This window comes from Excalfactoria chinensis, chromosome 7 (assembly GCF_039878825.1).
Source record: "Excalfactoria chinensis isolate bCotChi1 chromosome 7, bCotChi1.hap2, whole genome shotgun sequence".
Classification (NCBI taxonomy): domain Eukaryota; kingdom Metazoa; phylum Chordata; class Aves; order Galliformes; family Phasianidae; genus Excalfactoria; species Excalfactoria chinensis.
In genome coordinates, this window is record NC_092831.1 from 9,460,229 (window position 1) to 9,482,905 (window position 22,677).

General features: G+C 43.9%; 1 protein-coding gene across 6 annotated transcripts in view; it reads left to right on the forward strand.

The window, feature by feature from the left end:
* SEMA5B (semaphorin 5B) overlaps window positions 1-22,677 on the forward strand; it is a 247,269-nt gene that overhangs the window by 128,198 nt on the left and 96,394 nt on the right. For all 6 annotated transcript variants that reach the window (XR_011904333.1, XM_072341968.1, XM_072341964.1 and 3 more), the window contains 2 exons: window positions 4,578-4,677; window positions 18,701-18,746. Coding sequence is in view for 5 of the 6 variants with exons in the window: in XM_072341968.1 (XP_072198069.1) it covers window positions 4,578-4,677; window positions 18,701-18,746 (146 nt within the window). In the remaining variant the exon portion in view is untranslated. The remainder of the gene's footprint in view (window positions 1-4,577; window positions 4,678-18,700; window positions 18,747-22,677) is intronic.

Genomic DNA, 22,677 nt, shown 5'->3' on the forward strand with positions numbered 1-22,677 from the left:
ATCAGTGTATACCAAGAGGACAGCCTGTGACTTTATGTTACAAAGTGATTTACATCTGTTGGTCATTTGTTTGGATTCAGCACTGAGAGTGCTCCAGGCTAGTGGGTGGATTGGACAAGATCTCAGTAGTTGACCACTTGCAAACTGGAGGGTCTGCCACTTGATGAATGTTGTTTGCCCTGTGGCAAAGCTAAGCAAGCTGAAAGGAGAAACAATTGTGTAGTTAGAGCAATCATCACTGGCATTTGGGCCTCTCCGTGAATTCTGGCACACACAGGAGTTAAACAAACTGTGAAGTAGTAAACTGGATTAAGAGAATTTTTAAGAGACCATCTTGAGGCAATAAGGGAAGCACTCAACTTGTGGTCAAGATAGCACTGCACAGAAGTAGGTCCATATAGCTGCAGAACAGGTATTTACATGTGCCCATTCGGTTTGGCAGGCCCTCAGTGCTCCATGAGTGCTCCATCTCATTACATGAGCCTGTACCTGCTGAATCAGCTTATTTTTTTCAGGGGCATTACTCAAAGCCCCTGAAAAATAAGCTGATTGAGCAAGTTGTATTTTCTGGAATGCAGTCTCTGGATCTTCCTTTTTGTTTAACTTCCCTATCTTCCTCCCTTAAGGTCTCTTTGTGATCTTTGAAACTTTTCTGTGCAATCCTCCCCTTTTGGCAGGAGATCGGTGTAGCATAACCAGTGACTATAGCCAGCACTAGGCAGGAGGAGCTATTCCAGAATAACTCCACGTTACTGGACACTCAATATGTGACAACACTGCTGCTCAAAGAACGAAAAGGGCTCACACAGACATGCCTGAATTTGCTCACAACTCTCCAGCTTCAGTGCAGATAATGACTTTGCAGCTGGTGGTGTGGATTCATGTTGGGCTGCAAGCCCTGCCCAAAACACAGGAGAAAGACTTGGATGAGTAATTAAAGCTGAGCTTTTTGCTCTTGCAGCCTCACTGGTATTCAGAGATAGCACAATTAGGAACGTGGGTAATTTGTATAGGTGGATATATCCTTATTTTGCAGGAAGAAGCCTTGATCCCCCAGGCAATCATGCAGAGAATTATTTCAGAAGATAAGTTTTTGAGTAGCAAAGTGGTTGGCTGTGCTCCTTGCACCCAGCAATGGCTTTGCAACTCAAGGCACAGGCAGTTCACCTCTTTGCTCACGTGGTGTGTGTGTTGGGTGCACAAAGCCATCACAGTCTGCTGGAGAAGGGAGCTGTGAGAAGCCTCCAGTGGGATGAAGAAATGAGTCCTGTCCTTCAGATAAGGAAGTGTCAGCTCAGTGTTTACATACTTCTTCCCACCAAAACACACAGGATAAGGGCGAGGTGGGGAGCAGCTGGTTTTGAGGAGATGAAGACTGAAGTATTACCAGGTTTACCACGACTTCAGAAGCAGATTCAAAACTCATCAAGCTCAGTGGAAAACTGCCAATGACTTGAAGAGCCTTTGGATCAGACCCTTATAGCCAGCTCTTGCAATTTGGCACGCCAGCATTTGTGCAGCTGGCTAATCCCTGTCCTGCTCCCATACTCTCAGGAACCTGTTGCAAAGCAGCATGTCAGGAGGGTGCAGGGACCACCACCCCGAATGGCACAGGGCCTCTTTTCTGCTTGTCTTAGGCATGCCAGAAAGCCTGAACACAGCTGTGTGCGCCGGCGAATGTTTCCTGTGAAGCTCTGTGCAGCTGGACACCTGAACCACCTTGAGCTGCTCTGGGTAGTGGTGGAGGCTATTAAACTGCTGTTTGTTGTCCTAATGTGGAGGAAGTGAGATCAGGGATCTTTAACTCCCTGGAAATGATCAGAGATGAGGAGCACAAAGGAGGCCTTGATGAGCACTTTGCCCCAAAGCTACATAGTTCCTCACTTTCCGGCTCCTGCTGCTGACATGCAAAGCCAGAGCCTTAGTTTTTAATTTTTCATACTGCTTTTAAACAGATACTTTTGCAAATGTAAACATGCCCCAGCACTGAAGGTTTCTAGCCAAATTAAAGAGTCAGCGCTGAAAAAGTCAGCCGTCTAAAAAAGGTCAAATACGAGCAAACTCTGGAGTTCATTGGGTCCATATGTGTAAACTTCAGCTAATATGGGATAGGCCCAAGGCAGCACTTACCTTGCATAACTGAGCTTGTTTCAAAATGAAAGGCTAGAACTGTCCTTAGGGATGCTGTGGTCTGAGCAGTAGATTTGAATGTGCCAAATGAAAAAAGACCCGTGTCCTGGCTACATTTCCATTCCACTTTATCCCTTCTCTCTAACAGGAAGAAAGAAGGTTGGGAAGGAAAAAGTGCCATTTGGCATTAATACTGACAACTTGCATCTAGACATTCTTAGCTGGGCCATGCTGGGTTTAATAATCTCCAACTACACGCCTATAAAAGCTTAATTTTGCTATGAGGATGCATGCCTTGAAGCCTTTAATTTAATAACCAGGAAGGGTTTCTTTATAAGTTGTACCACCTGCAGTAGTAATAGAAATCAAGACACTGCCTGTTATTTCTTGGGCTTGACTGACATTTCAGCCAACATGGAAAGACTCGAGCCACCTACTGCCTTTAATTTTTTGTAAATTATTTTTACCTGTAATTTGTCAGAGCTTGCCATTAAATGGAAGATCTGATGAGTGTGCTTCTGTGAAGTGAGGAGCCCTTGCTTAGAGCAGCAGATGAAGAAATATTCTTCCTGCCGCTGCACTGCAATAGTGTGTTAGTTAGTGGGAGAAAGTTGGTAGCACAGAACGTAAAATGACAAGAGAAATTACGACCTAAAAGCAGGATCCTTAAAAAGTATCAGTGTTCTATAGCAATCCCCCAGTCCCACCCCCATCAGCCAAGGAGATCTGCATCACATGTCAGCCAGCTAACCTGCCTGAAAGGTGTTACTGCTGCTGGTTCTGCTGCTTGGCTCAGGAGTGTCTCAGCAGCTAAAGAGCTACCCGAAAAGAAGACAGAACCCCATTAGTTAGGAGAATGCCAGAGGTGAAACTGCAGAGCCTCCTCTGTGCCAGTACATCATTGTGCATCCCAGAGGAGTGTGGGAGGTGAGAATTCTTGAAGGTTAGGTGGGCTGAGTTATTCTTTAACTTATGCCTTTTCAACGAAGAACAGCTGAGGTGCATGTGTTGCATGTGGCTACATGGCAAAGCAGGAATGCTGGGAAGGGATGGAATCTTCCAGCTCCTGGTGATGGGGTTTTCAGGTTTTATGTGTGAAGGGCCTGGCAGGGCTTAGTCAGATGGGGCATGGGAACAAGCCTGGTGCTCAGCCCCATGTCACTGAGGCTCAGGAGGAGTTAGGAAATTTGATGTCCAAGACAGAACCAGAAGTTCCATGGCAAGGTTCTGTCTTGGGAAGCAGTGCATGACAAGTAGAGCAAAGAGAAGGGACGTTTTCATGTGTTTTGTTAAGGTTTTGGTAACTGAAAGTCTTGTTTGGCTGTCATCCATCCCTAGAAAGAGAAAGGATTTAAGATTGCTCAACAAATATTTCTACATCAGAAGTTTTAAACTGTGTGACGCCTGTAATGGTACAGAGCATGCCAAGGCACCAAAAGCCGTACAAACAACGCGATTCCTTGTCAGTATCATCATTTCAGTCCAGGGGAGAGGAGAACTAATGCTTACACCAAGCATTAGACAAGATGTTCAAACCTTCTTGTTACTGGGGATATAAATTGAAAGGTGGCATGTTTGTTCAGAGATCTTTTGACCTGCTCTGGACATAGTTGCATCACTGCTGTTGTGTGTCCTGGTCATTGGCCTGTCTCTTGGTGTCCTGTTGGCATGGGACTAGAACATTTTCCCATTCATGTTCAAAACTTTGAGTCTTATGGATCTCCACCACCCAGCCCTTGAATGAGGCAGGGTTACTTGTCAACAGGTCACAGAAGGATTCTGGTGTGATTTGGTCTCATTTGTACCACGCTCCCTCAGATGTTTGGTATTCTCCATGTACTTAACAGCCAGAGTATAACAGTTAGGACAAATTCCTAAGAGAAGCCCTCAGAGTATACCCGATTGGCTTTCAGGAGATAGGGATAAAGTGATAGGGATCACAAGTGTTAGCTAAAGTGAAACCTGGCATTGAACTTAAAGCCTTTCATTGGAGCAGCCAGGTCTCAAATCACTCACGCTCTATCCTGGTGTTCATTCAGGTGAGCCCACCTTCTCTTTTTGGAGAGCAGCTCCTTCCCTTTGCCTGGCAGAGAAGGCAGGGCAGTGGATGCTCACAGCAGGCAGCCTGGTCCCTGTACACCACTTAGCCTCATCAGTGGCCATGACTTGCCAGGCTTAGCAGAAGTTAAAGTACCTGCCGTTGTCTCCAGAGTCACCGCTCATGCTCTGTCTTGGATGTGAAAATAAGTGCTGAGACAGCCCTGTGTTTATGTACATGTATTGCACATTCTGTCAAGAATAAGAATAAATAGCAGCCCTTTAAATAGATTATTAATTAGCCTTTCCCTGAGAGATAACTCGGTAGGAAATCCATTAGCAGATGTCTGGGTGAACTCACCGCTTCTAGAGCAGCCTTATTGTGTTCTGCTTTCTCCTTTTCCTTGCAGATCTGAAGCCTTGGGTGTCCAATTTCACCTATCCAGGTGTGAATGATTTTTCTCAGCTCGCCCTGGATGCCAACAGGAACCAGCTCATTGTGGGAGCAAGGTAAAGAGAATCTTTTAATTAGATCAGGGTTGCTGCTCAAGCTCTTTCCTTTTCAGTTCTGGCTTTGGAGGTGAGTGTGTTTCCAGCTTATGTGGCCAGTCTCCCCTGTCAAAGAGAAAGCTGTAATTTACGTAGAGGGATTTAGTCTCCTAATATAATTGCAAAGAAGAGAAAATTACTAGAATTAAAAAAAGAAAAAGATGCAATCAAAATGACTGGTTAATGAAGCAGAATGTTGGCTTCTCCCTCAGTATCATTAATGTTAGGAGAATTGTAGTGAATTATTCTGCACTATCACTCTGCCAGCAGGGAATTTGGCTTTTTTGGTGTGTTTGCCATGGGCAGGCTCTCTGTCTGTACTAGGTTCATCTACACACCTTTGCATAAACTGTAGCAAGACTTTGGCAGCATACGCGATTGCTTTCTTGTCTTTAAGAATTCACTCCACAACTTGTTTGCTTCGTCTTGCTGACGTAGCCAAATCCCCACCTAATGCATTTTGGTGCTGCGCTGTTGTTCTGGCCCATTGTATATAATTAGCATATATTTCCTTTTATTTTTAAACATTATCTTTATTTAGGATGCTATAAGAGAAGCGTAGAAACACAAACACGGTACGAGCATAGGCAAGCTCTAACAAATTTAGAGCTGCATTTGTACTGGGGAAAAAGAACTATGGTTCAATGAAATAATATACGTCAGGAGTGGCTGAATCATGAGCCCCCACAGCAACTATTTTTTATTGCATAATAAACAGATAAGACAGCCTCGAAAGAAAGGACTAAGCATGATCTAACAACAAATCAGCCCCCACCAGCAGTATAGTGCTTAGAAGCAGATAGCACTGTGGTGGCAGGCTGTGCTACAGGAAATAATGGTGGCAGAGAATGCTGTCAGCACAGGCTAACAGCAGCAGTGAGCAGGGAGGTGAGAGAGGCTGGGACAAGACAAAGGAGCAAGGTGTGATAGTGGAATGGCGTTGCTCTGGGGACAGCCATAACCTTCTGCCAAGTGCTGTACAAACACAGGCTCGTCACTCTGAGGGATGCATGGTTTACATCATTCGGTAGGACAGCAGGTGTCCCATTGCTGTTGCTGACATGCCTCACCCCTGCTAAACCCTTGGCACAAAGCCTTGAGGGAGGCTCTGTCTCCACAAGGGTTTGTATGAGAGTGGCTAGACGTGAGGCTACAGCATCATTATAAACAAGAGAATGACAGTAAATTTGGCTTCCTGCTGGAAGTACAATATAGTGCAATGTATTACTTCAGGCAGAAGCAGTGACAAGTATTTATAGAATTTGCTTGGAGAAGTCGGTTTTCACAGAGTGCAACCAAGCCTGACTAGGAGACTGGAAGTTTTGACGGAGCCACATGGTTCTGCAGAGCAGTTCTTGGTAGAATTAATCATAGAATCACAGAGTCATTTGAGTTGGAAGGGACTCTTAAAGGCCATCTGATCCAACTCCTGTGCAATGAGCAGGGACCCCTGCAGCTCCATCAGGTGTTCAGAGCCCCATCCAGCCTGACCTTGGATGTCTCCAAGTACAGGGCATCTACCACCATCTCTAGGCAACCTGTGCAAGTGCCTCACCACACTTACTGTAAAAATCTTCCTTCTTGTATGTAGTCCAAACTTCCCCTCTTTAAGTTTGAAACCACTTCTCGTTGTCCTATCACAACAGGCCCTGCTGAAGAGCCTATCCCCTTTCCTATAGCCCCCCATACAAGTGCGGCTTCCCAGGGTGCGTTTTTGGGCTGGATACAGCCATGGTGTGAGGAAGGTGGAGAGCCCTGATCCCTTTCCCTCTTTGCCGTTTCATTCCCACTCTATGTAGTGCAATGGGGAGAGGTGCACAACTGTGGGGTGCAGATGGAGTCTTTGTCTTGCACATCACTGTGTGTTCTGGCGGTCAGTGGAGCTCCCAGAGCTGTTCCAGAGAAACAGGAATGGAAAGTCATGGTTTTTCTGTTCCCTCCCTGATAAATCCCCACCTTATTCTGGACTATTTTTAGGGGTTATTTTTTTCAGTCATTAGTTGCTCGTGCACCATCTGCCTGAATTTGCAAATGAAACAATACCTCAAAGAGATAGGAGCTGTCTCTATCCATCTCTACAGGGTGTAATTTATGAAACCTAAATTTAAATGTTAACCATGTTTAAATGTGCTGCCGCAGATCATATAAGTAGTAACACCAGCTATTCTGGGGTTATGGAAGGAGTTTGGGATCAGGGTAGAGTTTATAAGTACTCCCACTTCTCAATTTCCTGGTTAACATCATTCTCTTAGACGACGGCATTATAAATTATTTCAGACCAGTTCTTTCTGTCTCTATTTAAAAGCCGTATGACCTCACCACATCATCTCTTTGCTTAGTTCATCCTGCGGTTCAGAGCCTCATGGAAAATGCTTCCTAGAAGAAAAGAAGATCCCGGGGCTCACCGGGGTTTTGGTTTCAGGAATTGGACACAACGTGACCAAAACTGTAAGAGGTATTGAGGGCACGCTGTGCAGACAGGAAGCTGGAATAACACGAGCCTCAGATTTTTAAGCTTTATCCTTATCTGAGAGCCCTTCCCCAATGAATGGTGCTGTATGAGCGCTAACCAGGGGAGTCTGATAACTCCACTGCACCAAGCACCTGCCAAGTCAAAATCCCAGAAACAAAAGAATTAGTTTCAAAAGCCCACCGTGGTTCCTAAGCAACGTATTTACTTGTCACATCATTTGTAAAATCCAAACACTTGCGAGTGAGGATATGAATGGTTTAGAACACTGTAAACCTCACACTGCCCATATTAGGAGCCACATTTCATTAACTATAAAAACACACCTTTCAAAAATTCATAACCTTCGTTTTGACTCATGTTTTGTTTTTTTTTTTTTTTCGCTTAAAACACAGTGTGAGAATTTTAATGTACTCTTTTTCTTCTGTGAATGAGTGACTGTTTTGAAATATTTGCTGCTTATTTCAGCTCTTGAGCTCACGTGATTTGTATTTGAACCTATTTTAATGAGAGGAAAAACAATTTTCTAGACCTCATTATTACTGAGGGAAAAAAACTCGAAAATATTATTTGAACAGCTCGAAAAATAACCAAGACATGTCAGTCCTTCTCCTCCACACCCCCAATGAAAAACCTGATGGTTTTTGGAGCCTGAGTCCTGTTTTGCCCTGCAAGCTGCCGCTTTGTCCAATTGCTAAACACTTTCTTCTTTTCATCAGGAATAAGCCTCGAATTTTTCAGACCTGAGAGACCTTCCTAGTCAAAGCCAATAAAAGGAGCCGAAATGGAAACTGATTGCGGCCTTGACTATGTAAAAACTTCCATTCCTCTCTAATGGCGCCATCAGGAATGCTTATTGTCTTTACTTTCAATCTTTTTCCCATTATTAGATTTCAAATTTAACTCGGCTATACAGCATTCCTAGCGAGCAGTTTGCTTTTATTAACCGAAGGTCTACTTGCTCTACCTAAACATCTGAAATCAGAGATTAATGGTGAGGAAATGGGTGGCAGTTTCTCTCAGATTAGTGTCATGTAATGAGCTATAGTTTTGAATTATAGACACAAGTTGTATATGCCGCCACGGCAGAGGAGGCACAGAAGAGGTTATTTTGGTACCAGAAGAAAGGCTGGGAGATTGGGACACTGCTCTTTTGTCAGCAGTACAGCTGGTGAATGGACTGGGAAGAACAGCCTGAATGAGCTGCGATATAAAAAATGGTTTAATAAAGGAGATCAGCTGAATTTCCTAACTTGATGGGCAAGTAAAAGAGACCTGTGTAAAAAAAGTGGGGACTTGAAACTGTTTGAACTGAGGGTATCTCTATGCTGTAGCTCTAGGTCAGATCTAGATGCTGTTTGTAGTCGTGGAGAATAGCAACCTGTCTGGGCAGCAGGACAACTGTGGATCCTCCTCCTGCACTGATGTGCCTGTGCTGGTGGGGATGCTGGAGGTGATGGTGGTGGGGCAGGATGAAGCCTTCATCCCAATCCTGCAGGTTGTACTGGCTCAACACTTCACAGCACTGTCTTTGCTTTTATCCACCTGTTCCTCTCTGCCACGTCCATAGCAGAGGCAGGGACCCCTCAGCCATGACTTCACCTGAATTTTAGAGAATTGCAGAACTATTAAGGCTGGAAAAAACCTTTAAGATCATCCAGTCCAACCATCCACCTACCACCAATATTGCTCACTAACCCAAGTCCCTAAGTACCACATCTCCATGGTTCTTGAACACCTCCAGGGACAGAGACACCATCACCACCCTGGGCAGTCTGTGCCAGTGCCCAAGCAGTGCTGTGCTCTCCCACCTGTGCTGTAGGCAGTGTTCTAACCCGAGACTTGTTACTGACTGGGCAGAGATAGGAGCCAATAACCAGATGTTGATATGAAAGGCTCTGCTTGGAGTCAAGCCAAAAAACCACTCTTCACAAGAACTCCCTGGCAAGAAGAACACAAAAGGTTTAAAGGAGGATGGTTGAGACACTGTGTGACAATCTGGCACAACACCGAGCTGAAGGGAAACAGCTTGGACAACAGGAGGACAGTACTCAAACAAATGGCTGCACAGAGAGTGGCTGGGGAACCCTGAGGGGAACATTTGACTTCTCCCAGAAGGAAGCTGTGGGGATGTCAGCTTGGGGCAGCAGCCTGCTGGGGCTGTGAGTGTGAAAGGCATGGCAATGAGAAGCGGCCATTTGCAGCCTGTGGAGGTATTGCTGTAGAAATCCAGCCAGAAAGCATCGTGACCAGAAGTCCATATAGTTCTGCCTGCCAAAAGGGCTGTCAGCTCCACCAGGAAATGGGATCATCTCTCGTGGTTGCACAGGAAACTGAAGCACAGGAGCTCTTGTCACAAATGGCCATCACCATGAAGAGCCAGGAGGTAGAGGATAGTGAGCAAATGCTGTGTTAAGGGTCTTGAAACTGGCAGGTGCATCCACATCACTCTGGGCTGCCAGACTTTTCTGCACTGAAGTTAGAGATATCAGGCTGCTCATGATGCAAGCCTGGATGCTTTGGCAGAGGGTGTTTTTTGTACTTGATTTAGAGCTGAATTGAATACACCTGTTAATGGCAAATAGATAGCAGCAAGAAGGCAGACAGGATAGTTTGGGGCGCAGAGAAGATGCTATGTGAACTTAAGAAGCTTGCTACAGGTAGGTAAAAAGATTTTCCTCCATGATGTAGGTAGGGCAGGATCATTTCTGTCCTTGAGCAGGCTGTTTTAGGGGGAGCAGAGCCTGGGTGCAGCCCTTCCTGGCTGGTCTTGCTCTTGAATTAATGAGAGCAAAAGCTTCTCTGCATCATACAGACTTAGGAGCTGAAGACTGAAGAAAGGGACTGATGTCCAGAAAAAAAGTTACTTCAAGTTGCAGCTTGCAGAAATAGGGCAAATTATAAATATAATCTTGGATCCCCAACCAGTAGGTTTTGCATCCTGAGTTTACTGAAACTCTCTGGTGTGTGATAGATTAGTCCATCAGACACCAGGTTTCATGCAGATTTCTGGCTGAACGCAGTCTCCTTCATGCCTGCTTGGCAGAAAGCTCAAGAGCACTGCAGTCAAACCCTCAAAACCCATGTTGCTCAGAAAATATCACTCCTACCCTTGGGTACCTTCAATCTTGTCCAGATCAGGGCTGCCATCGACCCTGAAGAGAACAAGCCTTGGCAGATGGTGCTGCCTGGTGCTTTTTGGAGGTACCAGCCAAAGTCTGCCCAACATTAGAGGCCTCTGCGCTTATTCTACATGTCTAACATGGACATGGCTAAAGTTTTCCTATGAACTCAGAGAAAATCTGTGGCAAAGGTGGAGTTTGATCCCTTTGTTGTGTTTCTTCCTGGTAGTAGCAAGTACTGGCACTTGTCCTCAGCCATGCATCCCCAGAGAAGGCGTAAGTCTTTCACAATGCTTGTGGATGTCTGTGAGCTCTGCACACCTGTATGGGGACAGTGTGACTTCAGCTCAGCTGAAAAAATCAAGTCTCATATAGTGTGAACAGAATATCTTGCAAGCAAATTAACACAGGCCACGATCGCGTAAGCATAACCAAAAGTAAATAGAATCCTGGCTCGTCCTGTTACCCACCATATATATGACGTGCCATTCCTCACTGACTGCAGTTTGACTGAATGCTTTTCTGAGATGAAGTGGCTGAGATGAGTTACTGCCATGTTGATGGCTCACATTAGTGTCACACCAGCTTTACCCCTTTCTAAGTTGCGTTTGGCTGAGAAATTACCTTGCTGGCTGAGGTATTAATGAGGACGTGAGCCAGCAAAGAGCACAATAATGTTTTTGATTATATCCAGCTTGTAGCAGGGTAGCTGAAAGGGCTGACGTGAAGAAAAAAACAACAACAAATACTATCCTTTCTCACCATGATTCTTCCAATCAGACAAAAAGCTGTATCCTTGTGTTGGGGTGGTGGAGGGAGAATCACTCTGAAATTTACAAAATCTTCCAAAGGAACATCGATGTTTTTTAAAGAAATTGCCTGACCTGTGTGAGAAAGAAAGTGAAGGTGAGAAATCTGTGATTAGACATTACAGCTACTTAAATCCATAATTGGGGGTGCACGGTTTCTTAACACAGGGAACAAAAATGCGATCTAAAGTGCAAGTTTTAACCTCTCTGGCTAAGCCTGGGGTTGTTCAGAGGGAGATTTTCCTCTCTAATATCGTGCCAGCTCAGCCCTTGTGTCAGTGAGGAAGGGTGAAGCCCCACAGGGATCTTTGGCATTTATAGGATTTGCTATACTCTGCTGGTCTGCAAACAGTCTGAATTTGCTACACCCCAAAGATGTGCTGTCCCTTGCTTACCCCTTGGGAAAGATGGAAAAGGTGCAGACAGGAAAAGAGTGAAAGGAGAATTCCTGTTGTTCATGGGATTCTAGGAAATTTGTAACCTGGTCCAAATCTTGTTTAAAGTGTAACTTTTTTTCTTAGCTAAAATTTGTACTTTTGTGGAGAACAGAATGTGAACTTCAATTCATTGCAAATAAATACATCAAATAAAACGCTGCACTGCAGCACTGTCAGGTAGCTTTGCATGGCTAATGCACAGAATAAGGTGCAGCTGCAAGAGAGCAAAGACACAGCTTTGCCCTGGGTGCGTACCTGGAGAAGGGGCCATGGTTTTCCATATAACCTGCAAGGCCATACCTATTCCTTCTGGACATGAATTGACCAAAATGCAGGCCTGACATGAAAAATATCTTGTATTACAGATAAAGGGAAAATTGGTGTTAGCCTATCACAAAAACAGACACCCATGAAAGACCCAATTGCTTTACTAAAACCTAGAGAATACTTATCTTTCAATATTGTGTTTGAGAGAGTGGGATGCGAGCAAGCATAAGGTCAGGATATTTTGGCAAAAGTCTTAGAAGCTTGGAGATAATGTATTTTACTGCATCACAGGTTGAAATTGCAGAGCATTTTCCTTTGGCATTGCTGAAAACATTGTCTTTTGTTCTGATTAAGGTGATCTGTCAGTTTAATATGGCAGGGCTCAGCGCAGTGACATCCAGATGCTTAGGTACTGAAGCCTACTGCTCAGTGCCACTTCAAAGATATAAAGAACAGCAAGGAGAATCATAGAATAGAATCATAGAATTATTAAGGTTGGAAAAATCCTCTAAGATCATGCAGTCCAACCATCCGCCTACCACCAATATTTCCCCACTAAACCATCTTCCTTAGTACAGCCTCTAAACGTTTTTTGAATGCCTCCAGGGACGCCTCCCTGGACAGCCTCACCACTCTTTTGGAGAATCATTTTTTCCTGATATACAACCTGAACCTCCCCTTGTGCAATTTGAGGCCATCATTTCTTGTCCTATTGCTGTTACCTGGGAGGAAAGGACAAGCCCCACCTCACTACAACCTCCTTTTAGGGAGATGTAGAGAGCTATAAGGTCTCCCTTGAGCCTCCTTTCCTGGGAAGTCCCAAGAAGGGACTGGTTTGCAAAAGCTTAATCTCACCAGGCAATTCTATGCGTATTTCCTTTCAATTTTTGTTTCACTCAACCTGAATTTGAGGAAAGCATGATATAACTGAATGAGTTTGTCAGCCCAAGACAGCAGGTGGGGGGGCCACTGGGAACATTTAGCGATATTCACTGCATCAGAAGAAGAGGAATTTCACAGCTTGGCTTAGGAAAACACAATGAACGCCATGGGCAAATAAGAGATGAAAGGTCTCTGTGCAGCTGGAGGCCATCAGAAGGTGCTGTCAGTGCTCTGTGGCTCTGCCAGCTGGATGGGAGAGACACAGAAGAACTGACAGTCGCATGTCAAGAGAGACTCGAGGTGGGTGTGATGATTGGAGAGGTGGTTCCAGTGACAATCCAGGAGCAGTGTCTGGGACCCTGGCTTAATTTGGAAGCTGTTTAGAATGATATGCTGCTTGTATAAGGAGACTCTTTTAAGAGGATGCTGCTCTAGCTCTGGCTGGATTTATCACAAAGAAATGATGCTTTGGGAAAAGCACTTGCTCATTCACCAACAGCATCATATTACTGTGTGCCATTTAGTATGGTTCTCTGTTGAACATCTATTGATTTTTAAGAAAGAATGATATAACAGACAAGTTTTTCTTCAATAGAAATGAAATTACTGGTGAACAGGAATTTGGCCTGTAAGGGAGATGCTGGCTCACCACCTTATCTTTAGCAGGTGTATGTCAGGCCTTTCAAGTGAATCGCTGAAGGAGCATTTGCTAAGAGATCATCCCGTTGCACTCCAGAGCAGGCACGTAATTAACTCCTTCTGAGAGCAAAGGCTGGCATCGTCTCTTAGGAGCAGAGTTTCTTGGAATGGTTGGCTGGTTCAGAGATGTGGATAACCATCTGAAAAGGCCACAGCTGGGCTTGAGTGGAGGCACTGTGCGTTAATCTAGCATGAGATTTGGTAGCCTAGAGCCCTGGGGTCTGCACTCGATTCTATCGCTGCCTTGCTGTGTGCTTTGAAGAAGGGTGTTTAACCTTTCTCTGCCTCATTCTGTTCATTAGTCTAAGGGGGCAATGATACTAACCCGCTCTTGGGGAGTCGTGAAGCATGACTAAGCTGTGTTTGCCATGCACTGTGGAAGTACAAAGTACATCTGAGGCCTCCAGGAGCAAAGATAGGAAGAGCTGACATGAGCTGCTGGCTCCTTGCCCAAGGCTCAGCCCCAGAGCTTGACTTCTAGGGGTGCTGGAAAGGGAGCTCAAGATTTGTCACATGCATAATTCTGTCTTGTTTAGCATTGCCCAAGGGACCCTGCTCTGTTAATTATCTTTCTATCCATGTTGCGACCGTTCTAAGTCCCTCTTGCAGACCTGGCACCTAATTGCAGCCCGAGGGCTGGGAATAACTGCCCAGAGCACCTCAAGTGTACTTGAAGTCTCCAGTATCCTACCCGGGCTGTGCTGGGTGCCTGTTTTGTGTAATAATAGCTCCAAAAGGCCAGAATGACTTTTCACATAGTCATCTTCAGCTTACCCTAAATGTATTTTTTAACATGATCAAACATAATCAGCTGCTACTGACTTTGTTTCTACTAGTAGGTGTGTGTACAAAGAGGGGGCTTGAGATAGCCTGCCCTGAAGGAGGGAGGCGGAAGTTCCTCACATCTGCTGTAAAGTGCAATGTGCAAGTGGGTGCACTTGCCTCTTGGAGGTTCAGACCAGCTGAGATAAGGCAGCGTGTTGTTGGGATCTTGTGTGCGCATCGAAGTCCCAAGATGTCCTGGCAGTGGCTGGGATCTTGTGGCTGCTGAGCTACTAGCTGGGGTTGTTCTGAAGCACAGGAGGGTTGTCTTATCTTGTGTGTGGAGGGAGCAGAGGTGGGAAATGTGAACAAAACTTTCTTATTTTAATAAAATTAGCAATCAGGTGCTGGAGTGACCTTTCATTTGCACACGTTCAGTCCATTGGCTCTGGAGAAGTTCCTCTTGATCTCCCACAGTAGAACTGAAAAGCATGCTTGTTTTTAAATAGAAGGAAGCTTATTTGAAACAGGCAGATGTAGTGCTTGAAAAGAGGGCTCTGCTCAGAGCTGGAAACAAGTCCATTCACAGCTTGTATCTGAGACACATTGCTACCCTTGCAGTTTTAGAACTCCTTGGAGGGAGGGTCTCAGCTTTTATGCAACAGCTCCTGTTGTGTAGCTTCCCACTGGAAAAGCCTGGTTTGTCTTGCAGCTCTGTTGCTCAGTGACACTGTAGACAAAGTCCATTTCCTTCTCTGAAAATTGTTTCTAGCTCATAGGATGAGTGAACAAGCGAACAAGCATAATGTTAAAAGTTCATCCAAGGTGCCTCAGCTGTGTGAAATAAACACTTAATAAGCACTTTGACTTGGGAATGTCACGGCAAGTAGATTTGATATATTCTTCCACCCTTTCTTAAAATACATCTCAGCTGCTCTCCTGCTGTTCTAGTACTTATACTTTGTGGTACCAGGCACTTAATCATGTAACAAGGCAGCCAAACACAAGTTAGGAAGGCAATTAACAAATACTTTCTTTATAGGATTTATACTGCAGCTTGGCTCCGTCCATAGGCAGACCAGCATAGAAGGCTCTGTTCAGAAAGTAGAACACTTATGTTTGCTCCCAGTTTCCATGAGTGTAAATGGTACTTCAGCACATGCCTAAATTCTGTACCCCAGCTTGGGGGCAGGTTATTCTACGAATCCGAGCACCGACTACTCATTACATCGACCCATGTATTACATGTAATATAGTTAGCAGTGGAAGGAATTAGCAGTTTGAGGTACCTTGCAATGTATATAATATCGTTTGCCCTAAAATATTTAGGAGAGTGTGGGATCTTGCTCTGGAGGGCAAGAGTGGCTGAAGTGCAGCTAAGTCAGGGATGAAAGAGAGCTTTTGTTGTAACACTGTGGAGTGAAAGTGCAAGATCTTTGGGATAGGAAGGGAGTAAAAGGGTTGTCCCATCCCTCCAAGTTCGTGCACCAGCTTTTTATATGGGAGGAGGAGGTTATTAGAACAGCTGGTTGCACCAAGCAATTGCTTTTCTGTCCTGGTTCAGGAGGATTTAAGAGAGGAAGCAGTTAGTCAACATTTACTTACAAGACAAAATGTGAGGGGGCACAAATGAAAAAGACCAAGAAAGCAATCCATGCAATTCATGCAGAGATCTCAGTGTTCTCATACATTTCTTAATTCTACTCTTCCAGCTGCTTTAAATTATTGTTCAGCAAGGTATTAAACAGATAGAACTTAAATATGAACAGAAAAAAAGGCACCAATGGGGCAGTTCTAGGTACAGTAAATCGTGCCTCTCATTCAGAGACCTCACTCATTCCTGGACTGAAATTGCAGTTAAGATGCAATTCATAAAAATAGTACTATCTTCAGCAGATCTTTCCCTTTTATCTCAATATGTAGCTTCCCAGAATGAGTAGGGTTAAAAGAACTTTTTTTTTTTTTTAAATTAAGGTTTAGTTGTTTCTAGCTGGGCAGGTCAGCTGCTGTCTCTGGGAGCCTGGTCTGCTTAATGGTGGGCATATTACTGCTGATGAGATGTGAAAAGGATCAAACCAACAACAAGTAACTGCCAGAGGCTCTTCAGACACCAGGTAAAGCAAACTGATGAAAAATTAAGGGAAACCCTCCTTGCTGTAAGAAAGCTGCAAGGTCAGGCTTAGAGAGTTGAGGTCATTGGGAAGCTCCTTGTGCTACTCACATTAGTACCGTGCTTCTGCCTGGTTTACATCTCAGACACCTAAGTGATCTCTGCACTAATGATTTGTTCAGGTGCTACTCAGCAGTAACTGAGAGGACAGAGATTGGCTTTACTAAAGTGGATACTGATTCCTCTCTGCATCTGTTTTGGCTGAGTGCAAGGAAAAACGTGTCCTTTAGCTCTGTCTCTTCCATTAAATATATTTTGGTTGAATTTGCTGTGTGGTGCTATTGGTGAAAAAAAAAACAACATCTAATATGAAAATCTATTACTCAGTCAAACTGTCCAGCATTTTACAGTACTGAAACAGAGAGCTGGAATCTGCTATGTAAGTCTTCTAAAATCAATGCATTTAAATAGCATGCTTAGCAACAGGGTAGCAACTTCAAGTCCCTGGTTATGAGAACTTTCTCCTTAGGGTGTTGTAGCACTGGAGGCTGGTGACATGCTTAACTTCTCCAGGTGAAGGCTTATTCCATGACAAGTCATGTTCTGGAGATGCATTAAAATTTTGGTGAGCATTTGCTTCTCTGATCAAGTCAAGTTAGATCAGCCACCGGATAGGAATTTTCCATTTTAAGACTTGAACTGTATGTAAGCTTGGTGCCTCTGGCCTGCTATGTGCACTTGGAAGTCGTATTTAGATCTGTAGCTGATGCTAAAGAGTTAATAATAAATTAACTGGTAAAGCGTGCAATCCTTAGAGACAGATTCAGAATATGAAGGAACTCTCAGGTGATAGGACTAGGAGAGAAGGTGGAAGTTTTGTGTGTGTGGTTCTCTGCATACTTACAGGAGGTGTGATAATTACTGATACGTTTTGCTCAGATATTGCTAATAGATTTCGTTCTTCTCTGGGGAAACAGTCCCATTATAGAGTACGACAGAGATGATGCAAATCAGAGCTGCATTGTCTGAAGCTCTGGCAACAAGATTTTCACTTCCAAGGTCTCTCATCATCCTTGTTCTCACCCTTCGTTAGGGACAGTTTGCAGTGTTTAAGATCCTTTGATTTATTTATAGACAAAATATGCAGGGAACTCTATGATTTCCATGATATAGAAGTGAGAGGTAACAGGAGAAGGCAAAATTTCTCAAGCCTTTTAGTGATCATTGTGACCCCATATGAATTTCTTGTGTGTGGAAGTTTGAATAACTTTCTTTACTTGAGCAGAGTGTGCTGCTGACTAGACTCTAAACACGGCTCTTCAAAAGAGTCCTTAGGACCATTTTGTTACTATAGGAGCTTTGACTTCACTGGCATAAGACTGAAACTTGCATTTCTATTATGTGAGGGAATGCCTGTAGATGAGAGCTCCTAAAGTGGGTGAAGCTTTACCATCAAAGATGTACTTTCTGTTGTTTAAATAAATCCACTTTTAAAAACATGGTTCACCTGGTATAATATAAATAAGTCTTCTCTGGGAGATTGTGGTGACAGGGATGTTGGAAAACTATCAAGGTCATCACACCTCCTGACAGATGGAATGCAAAAATATGAACTTAGCTATGGCCAACAGACTCAAGCACACAATCAAGTCCATATGGCTTAATGTATGCCAGGTGATTGCTGGTAACTGCATTGTCTTACTAAGCAAAAATGTGAACTAAATGTGTTAAATAAGCCTCTTCTGTAGACGTTTATGTAAAGATGCATTCCCTCCTATTTGTGGTGGATATGAACACATGGAGGGAGGGCTGCAGGAGCTCAGCTGATGTGTGATATCTCACACTACAGTGACTTCTGTCAGGAATTCCCTTGCTTCGCCTTTAGACATGTGATGACAGGCAGATTGGGAGTTACTCTAGTCACTGCCTTGATTTCCCTGCTGGTTTTCTGTGCAGAGAGATGCTGCTGAGAAACTTCTTTCCTCTTGTCCTCCTTTTCTACAAAGTTTGTTTGCAAAGATGGGTTTGGGGAAAATGCACTACAAGAGGCATCTCTACTGCAGCTGGCATCTGTCCAACCCCAGTTTTCTCAGTATGCAGAAGAAGCCATAAGAACAGCCCATATTGGCTTCAACCAGAGTACTTCGAGAGTATGGAAACAGTCCCTGTGTTGTTGGGATTACAACACAGGCCTCCATTACAAGGTTTGGAGTATTTTACTCCAGACCTGCTCAGAGCTCTGCTACAAGACTCAGGAGGACACAGATGAACATGTAGCATATTTTTCACATTCTGCGTAGAGGAATCCAACAAGAGCTCATTGTTCATAGAAATGTATAACCAGGAACTATGGCTTGATTTTATAACTTTTCCCTTTCTTCTTCTGGTATCCTAATGCTTTGTATTTTTTCTGCTTGCTCATGCAGGAACTACCTCTTCAGACTTAGTCTACACAACGTTTCTCTTATTCAGGTATGTCCACTTTTTAGTCTCTTCCTTTATTTGGCTTACTGATGAATTTTCTGTAGTATTTGATGTGCATTTTTTGAAGGCTGTGGAGTGTAAGTTTGCCCAGAGTGGTGGAGCAGGGAGAAGTCAAAGTGAGAATATAATGCATATTTCCACTCCAACAATGATGCTGGGGGAAGGGCTGTTCTACACTTGCCCATTTGGACAGCACTCCCTGCTCTTGATTCTTGAGTGTTTGGGTGGTAACGGGATGTGCCAAAAATATGGCATCTTAAAGGAACAAAGCATGTAGTGTAACTGATACAGGCTTAAACAGAACAAGGAATAGAAATCCTTGGCTTTCATTAGAGGAGGTGTCAACAACACAGGAAAAGCATTTACTGTTCTTGTCTATCCCCATTTTTAGCCTTTGTTGGCCCTTGATGAACATGGACTGCTGAGAAGCTGTGTTTTGTTGAATGTGTTACTAAAACCAAGACTGGACTTGCAAGCATTCAGCAGGCGAAATGTGTTGCAAAATATATGTTAACCATGGCAGAGTGCAGACAAAGCAGCTGAAGTTTGAAGAGATTTGTAAATACTCAGCAGTGTTAGAACTTTCCTGTCACTGCACTGAATCTGGAATTGAAAGATGCTGGAAAAATTTTTGATGAAAACTCCCAAGTGCTTATTTTTAAACAAATACCTGTTTTCAGGAATATTTACTGTATTCTACGGTTGTTAGTGCACCAAAGATGTATTCAGCATTTTTCAGGCAGATGGAGAGGTCTTTCTCTGCATGTCTTTGTAAAGAAGCCATTGGGCTAATATTTCCAGCCTCTCTTCTGTGCACAAGCCTTTTGCTGTTAGTAGGGGGTACAAGTATAGATGGAGAGAAGAAAAGATGTTTAATGGTTGTAAAATGCATTGAATCTTCCTTTAAATGGAAAACAAAGTCTAGAGTTACCAGTGACAATAATAAAGAGTTAGAGAAGCTGATACTCCCATTTGGCAGGAGTTTTCCTTTGCAGAGCTGTATTAGCATGGCTGGAAAGATTCCAGCAAGCATGCAGGAGAGGGAAGTCTCTAGTTAAGTGAGGTGCTATACCTTCTGCAATGCCTGTGATCACACTGAGCGATGCAGTCTCTTGTGCTTGTCAGATATGGGGTCCTTTTCCATTAAAATCTATTGTGAATTTCCCTTGTGCATTTCTGAAGCCAGGCTTGGCTTGAGCTCTTCTCAGTGCACCAAGTTTCCTTTCCTACCCAGCAAAAAATGGGAAATCTCCTTCTATGGCACTGGAGGATGCTGTGGGATCTGCGGGTTAACATAATGAGCTTAGTTTGCTTCTGCTTTCTGGGTGTATCCGGTCACTTTGCCAAGACTTTTTGCATGACAAAGAGAGCATGGAATTATGTTGACACACGTGTTGGGAATGATGGAAGCGATTGTTTCCCAACCTAATGGTTGCCTAAGTAGCTGCTTGGCTTGTCTCCACAAAGCACATGATGCAGCTTAGAGGCACCCCCTCCCACCTTCCCTTTGCCATGCATCATTTTAAAGTTCAGATCACAAAGCAAGACCAAAAATGCAAGGAATCTGTAGATCTATGGGGGGAGAGAACAGTTTAAGAAGTAGTCACGATGTTAATTTGGGTTGTATTTTTTTAATCTCCTCTTTGTAGCTAAAATACAGTGTGAATCTTGTCAGACTTGATCAGGGTGTAGAGTTCCTTCTTTAGGCTGTGGTCTGATGTATTTCAGCTCTTTGGACTTACTCTTCAGAGGTGCTAAATCAAGGTGCAGGATTTTGTTGGCAGATGTCTGCTCTCTTGCACTTGTACTTCCATGGGATGAGTGCAGAAGGCTGAGGAGCTCAGCTTAAGGAGACAGCAGGTGATGCTGGCTGTGGGGCAAAGCCTGGCAGCAGGAGGGATGTACTTCTCTGCAGCAGCATGGGGTGAAGTTTAAAGCTAGTTTTCACCAAGTGCCCTCCTGCAGCCTGCTGGATCCCTAGGCTCTACCATCTCTGTGGGAAAAAGGTGAGGGCACGTTGCAGCAGCCCTGCAAAAGAGAGGAAGACAGAGTGCTCCCATGAAGCAGATGGCTCTCTACCAGCTTTTCAGCAAGGCTGGCAACGGTATCTTGCCGGAGCAAAATGCCCTTGCCACTGCTTGCTTACATAGCAAATTCAGTACTTCTGTCTCTCATTCTGTAATGGGTAGATTTACTAGCTCACTCTGCTTAATGCGTGCTTTTCCTGACAGATATCTTTTCTTTAACAAGAAAATGAATATTTCCTGCCATTAAGCAAGCTATAAAGTTTTTCATCACGATATTACTTTATTCATTGCTTTTCAATGGGAATAAATTCTTCTTTTGGGGGATTATGATCCCCTTTATGTCTATTGTGTATTGCAAGACCAGTGTTAACTATGTAGTTACTCTCTGAGTTTAGAAAGGTTTTGAGTTCACAGACTTTAAAAGGCTGTTTTGTTCCTTCTACCTGTTGAATGACTGTGGGTGGCTTTCATTTAAACCCAGTGCAAAATCCATTAAAATGAGCAAGAACTCTCCATCAGCTTCAAGGATCTTTTTGTGAAAGCATCACTTCTGAAAATGTTTTAGTTCCAGAATCTAAAGTTCTGGTATTACTTTTCAATCCAGATTGGGCTGCCACTAATAAAAAATTAGTCTTGTGGTCTCCACAGAGAAGAATATTCTGTAGTACCATGGAGCCCTTCCATGGAGCTGGGATAGGAAGTCACTGTCTTGGAACTGCAGTGGAACAGGAGGAGGCTTTTCACTCAGAGGTTGGACCATGTTCACTGTTCACTGGAACAGGTTGCCCATGGAGGTTGTGGATGCCCCATCCCTGGAGGCATTCAAGGCCAGGCTGGATGTGGCTCTGAGCAGACTGGTCTGGTGGTTGGTGACCCTGCACATAGCAGGGGGTTAGAACTGGGTGTTTGTTGTGGCCCTTTTCAACCCAGACCATTCTGTGATTCTACCCAAAAGGTGAAATTTGGGATTCTGTGGGCAAGTTACTGAAAAAGAGCTGTGTAAAAAAGATTACCCTATAGAATGGCTGTTATTTCTGCTTAGGGGAGAAGAGAGGTAAATGTTAGGATATGTCAGCTTTTGAACTACCTTATGTTTTCATAAAGGGATTGTTTCTTTTCTTAATTCCCAACTCTTTCTTCTGGATTCCCTGTCCTGAACCAAATGCTTTGTCCCTGTTACTCTCTTGTGTGGCAAAGCTCAATCCCAACTTGGATTTTCTGTTTGTGCTGCTGGCTTTGCGTCGCAGAGAACTGTAGCACTGAGCTTTTCCTTGAGAGCTGGTGACAGAGTGAAGCAGAACCAGCTCATTTTGTGCTCCGCAGAACAATTTTCTGGGACTCTTTCTCCTCTCTTTGTTTCTGAAATGTAATTCAGAAATTCCATTCGGTGTCTGAGAAACCTTTTACCAAATAAGTATCACTTGCAAGAGAAACTTCGGTGGTGGTTATTTTTTCTTGCGAGAAGGAAGTTTGGCTGAACGTCAACATCCAGAAGAAAATTGGGGTCGAGGTATTTTGGGGATCATTTGAGATTTTGTTTGCCTCAGCCTTTCTTGCCAACGTTGAGCTACATTGTTAGAGAATTTCTGAAAATCAGCATCTTACGGTGCCCCAGGCAGGGTATCTAAAAGCACCTGTTAATTGCGGAGAGTTTGGCACACAGCATAAAATTCCTGCAGCAATAAAGAAACAAAGTTTTAAAATGGATACTGCTCTTAATCTTATAGCAACTCTGTTAAACAAAATCCATGTAAAGTTCCATCTCCATCTTTCAACTCCCCTTCTGTATGCTTTATAAAGCTGTAAATGTTAGACGTTTTATGGAACGCATTTTTAAAATGATGTGCACTTGGAGCACATGCTGTTTAATTTATGTACGGGCCTGAAACAAG